Raw genomic sequence first — 3,156 nt, forward strand, 5'->3', positions numbered from 1 at the left:
TATCATTTAAAAAATATTTTACTTAAAAATACTTCCTTATAATATATGTAGATATTTCGTGCATATATATTGGATGCGTGTTTTCCATTGAAGATCAAAATAACACTCAACATTTTAATAATATGATTATGTTTCTACATATGTAGGTATGATATCATTTGTCCTAATTAAAGGTATTATAATACATAAATATTAATAAGAATATAATATGAAATATGCATATAGTAATTTTCAAATATAAAACATTAAATGGATTAATTCAAGTTTATTATACTATGTATATCAATTTAAATATATTATATACTATCAATGAAAATTTTCAAGAGTCTCAATTAATATTAACTTTGCTTTTACTTATATTTTTAAAAATTTACTATATAAAATTTAATTCTAATAATGAGAGGATAGTGATATATAATGACTAAAAATATGTTAAAATAACACACAGGATAAATTATAGAGATTTTAGTTCAATAAAAATAATAGTGTAGTACTATATACAAAATATACAAAAGTATTTGTGTTTTTTTATAAAAAAAAAAATCAACAACGTCATTGACTAACTCAAATAATATATTATTATTTATAAAACTATTCCCACTTAAATACACACCATTTTTTAATGTTATAAATTTTTCTGTTATAAAAAAACTAATTATGATTATCAATTTTATAATAAATTGTCAATTTCAATTTATTTATTTATTTTTCAACAATTAATTAATTATAATTATTTTTATAATGATTTGAAAAATTTCAGTTTATTTATAACATACAATTATATAAATATTTAAAAAAAACTCATGCCACATTCTCGTGACTCAATTCCTTTTATTTCTCCATTTATTATCTTTTTATTTTTATTTTTCTATCTAGCATTTTTATTTTCCTATTTAGTATTTTTTTTTTATTTCCCAATCTAGCACCATTTCAAAAATAAATAAAAAAATTGATAATTTTAATTTTTGAATACATTAAAAAAATGTTTTTAATGTTTAAAATAGTTAGAAATATAATTAATGAATAAAGAAAAAAAATTGAAAAAAAATAATAAATTAAAATATTAATTTTTATTTTTATTTAAGAATGAATAAAATACAAAATTAAACCCTACAACATCATAAAATTTGAATTTATAAACAAAAATTAGTATTTATTTATTATTATTGATGATAAAATCATATTAATTTCAAGTAAAAAATACAGTACATAATTATAAAAAAAACCAAAGCCAATTAATATTAATTAATAGTGGACACACATATAATATTGAAGTGTCTACCCTAAATGCAAAATCCTAAAAAAAATTAATGCAAATGTTATACTTAATGCTTAAAAATGAGTAGACACTTTATATTATCTGTGTATCCACTACTAATTAATACTAATTGACTTTGGTTTTTTTATAATTATGTCCTATATTTTTTACTTGACATTAACATGATTACATTATCAATAATAATAAAAGTAAATATTAATTTATGTTTATAGATTCAACTTTTATGTTGTTGCAGGGTTTAATTTTTTATTTTTTTCATTTAAAAAAAATAAATAATTTTTTTTAAATTTATTACTTTTTTATTTTTATTTTGTAAAAACTCATTTCTTTATTTATTAATAACTATTATAAACATTAAAAATATTTATTTTTTTAATGCATTCAAAATTAAAATTATTAATTTTTAAGAATTTTTTACTTTTGAAATTGTGCTAGATAGGGAAATAAAAATAAAAGGGTGCTAAATAGGAAAATAAAAACAAAAAGATGTTAGATGGGGAAATAAAAGTGTAAATAGTGATATATGAGGAATTGAGTCCATTATAGTTACCATAAAAAAGAAAATGATTACGTTTTTTTCCCTTTTTATCTTTCTCTTAAATATAATTTAAAATTTAAAATTATTGTAATCTTAATTATTCCTTAAAAAGATAATGAAATATTGATAAGATGAGTCAGTTGTTTAAGAAAAAAAATATTTTAAAATTGATTTAATCAAAATGATAAAAATCAATAAATAATATCCCTCTCTTTATATTATATTCAGCCTTATTTTCTGTTTATTTGAATTTATTAGAAGATATAAGTGGATTTTTTTCTTCTCAGATTTTGTTGCAACCTTATTATAAATACACAGAGCCTTGTACATGTTTTTCATTCAACATGGAAACCGTAGAAATAGTACATTCGTACCACTGTGAGATGCGAACTGAAGAAGTGGGAGTGAAGATCAAACTCAGAGACATATTGAGGATTGATGTGACTATCATTGTTCGATATTATAATCATCATCTAAGTGTTATTGAAACATCAACCTTATTAAAAAGTTCAACTCCCATTAGCTATCAAAATTTCTTTGAAAATAGTATAGATTTCTTAAGGAGTGTGTTGTTCGACCCACGCTGTTCTTACTGCTTCAGCCAAGAAATGGTTGATCCAGTATCAGAAAAAATTGTTAATATGATTAAAGTAGTCTTGGAATTTGGTGATGGTCCTGAGTCAGTAGATTCAGAATGCAAAGAATTGCCTTTGAATATAGACATCATTGTGGATGTAGTTCCAGATGTAGAAAGCGAAGAGGAAGAGGAAGGGGAAGAGATAGAGGAAGAAGAGATGGAGCATTATGCAGTAACGATTCCAGCATCTGCAGAAGCTATTGATTCCCTTAAAACGTTCTCAATTTCACCTTTTTTGAAAAAGAAAACTCATAAGTGCAATATTTGCTTGGAAAATGTTCGTTTTAAAGATAATGAAGAAAATATGAAGTTATCGTCGTTGCCATGTAAACATGTTTTTCATCATCTCTGTATTGTAAAGTGGTTGCAGACAAGTCACACTTGTCCGTTATGTCGTTATCCTATGCCGATTGATAATAACTGATTTATTTTATTTTCGAAGACAAACTGTATTTTATACAAAAAAAAAAAAAAAAGAATGAAGATTACATAGTTTTGTTTTCGTATACATTTTACTTCAAATATTTACAATTTAACATTTAATTTATTTAACAAATGTTTGCCTGGTTTTTGGATGAGTTGTTCATTTGAAAGTATATATTTTTTTAATGTGAATGATTCTTCTTTTTTGTTGCTGTAAATTCCTAAAACTTTTCTTTGAATTATATCATTTACTATTGAGTATTGAAAAATATTGACAAT

The 3,156-nt window shown here is 21.9% G+C and overlaps 1 protein-coding gene across 1 annotated transcript; it reads left to right on the forward strand.

The window, feature by feature from the left end:
• The first annotated feature begins 2,161 nt into the window (after positions 1 to 2,161).
• LOC137820728 (uncharacterized) lies at positions 2,162 to 2,878 on the forward strand. The gene has a single exon (XM_068624947.1). It carries the CDS (start codon positions 2,162 to 2,164, stop codon positions 2,876 to 2,878), a length of 717 nt encoding a protein of 238 aa, XP_068481048.1.
• The last annotated feature ends 278 nt before the right edge of the window (positions 2,879 to 3,156 follow it).

The sequence above is a fragment of the Phaseolus vulgaris genome, chromosome 9 (genome assembly GCF_000499845.2).
Source record: "Phaseolus vulgaris cultivar G19833 chromosome 9, P. vulgaris v2.0, whole genome shotgun sequence".
Classification (NCBI taxonomy): Eukaryota; Viridiplantae; Streptophyta; class Magnoliopsida; order Fabales; family Fabaceae; genus Phaseolus; species Phaseolus vulgaris.

Bases quoted from the DNA above. Each gene is read 5' to 3' on its own strand.
- LOC137820728 (XM_068624947.1), top strand. From the start codon at position 2,162: ATGGAAACCGTAGAAATAGTACATTCGTACCACTGTGAGATGCGAACT.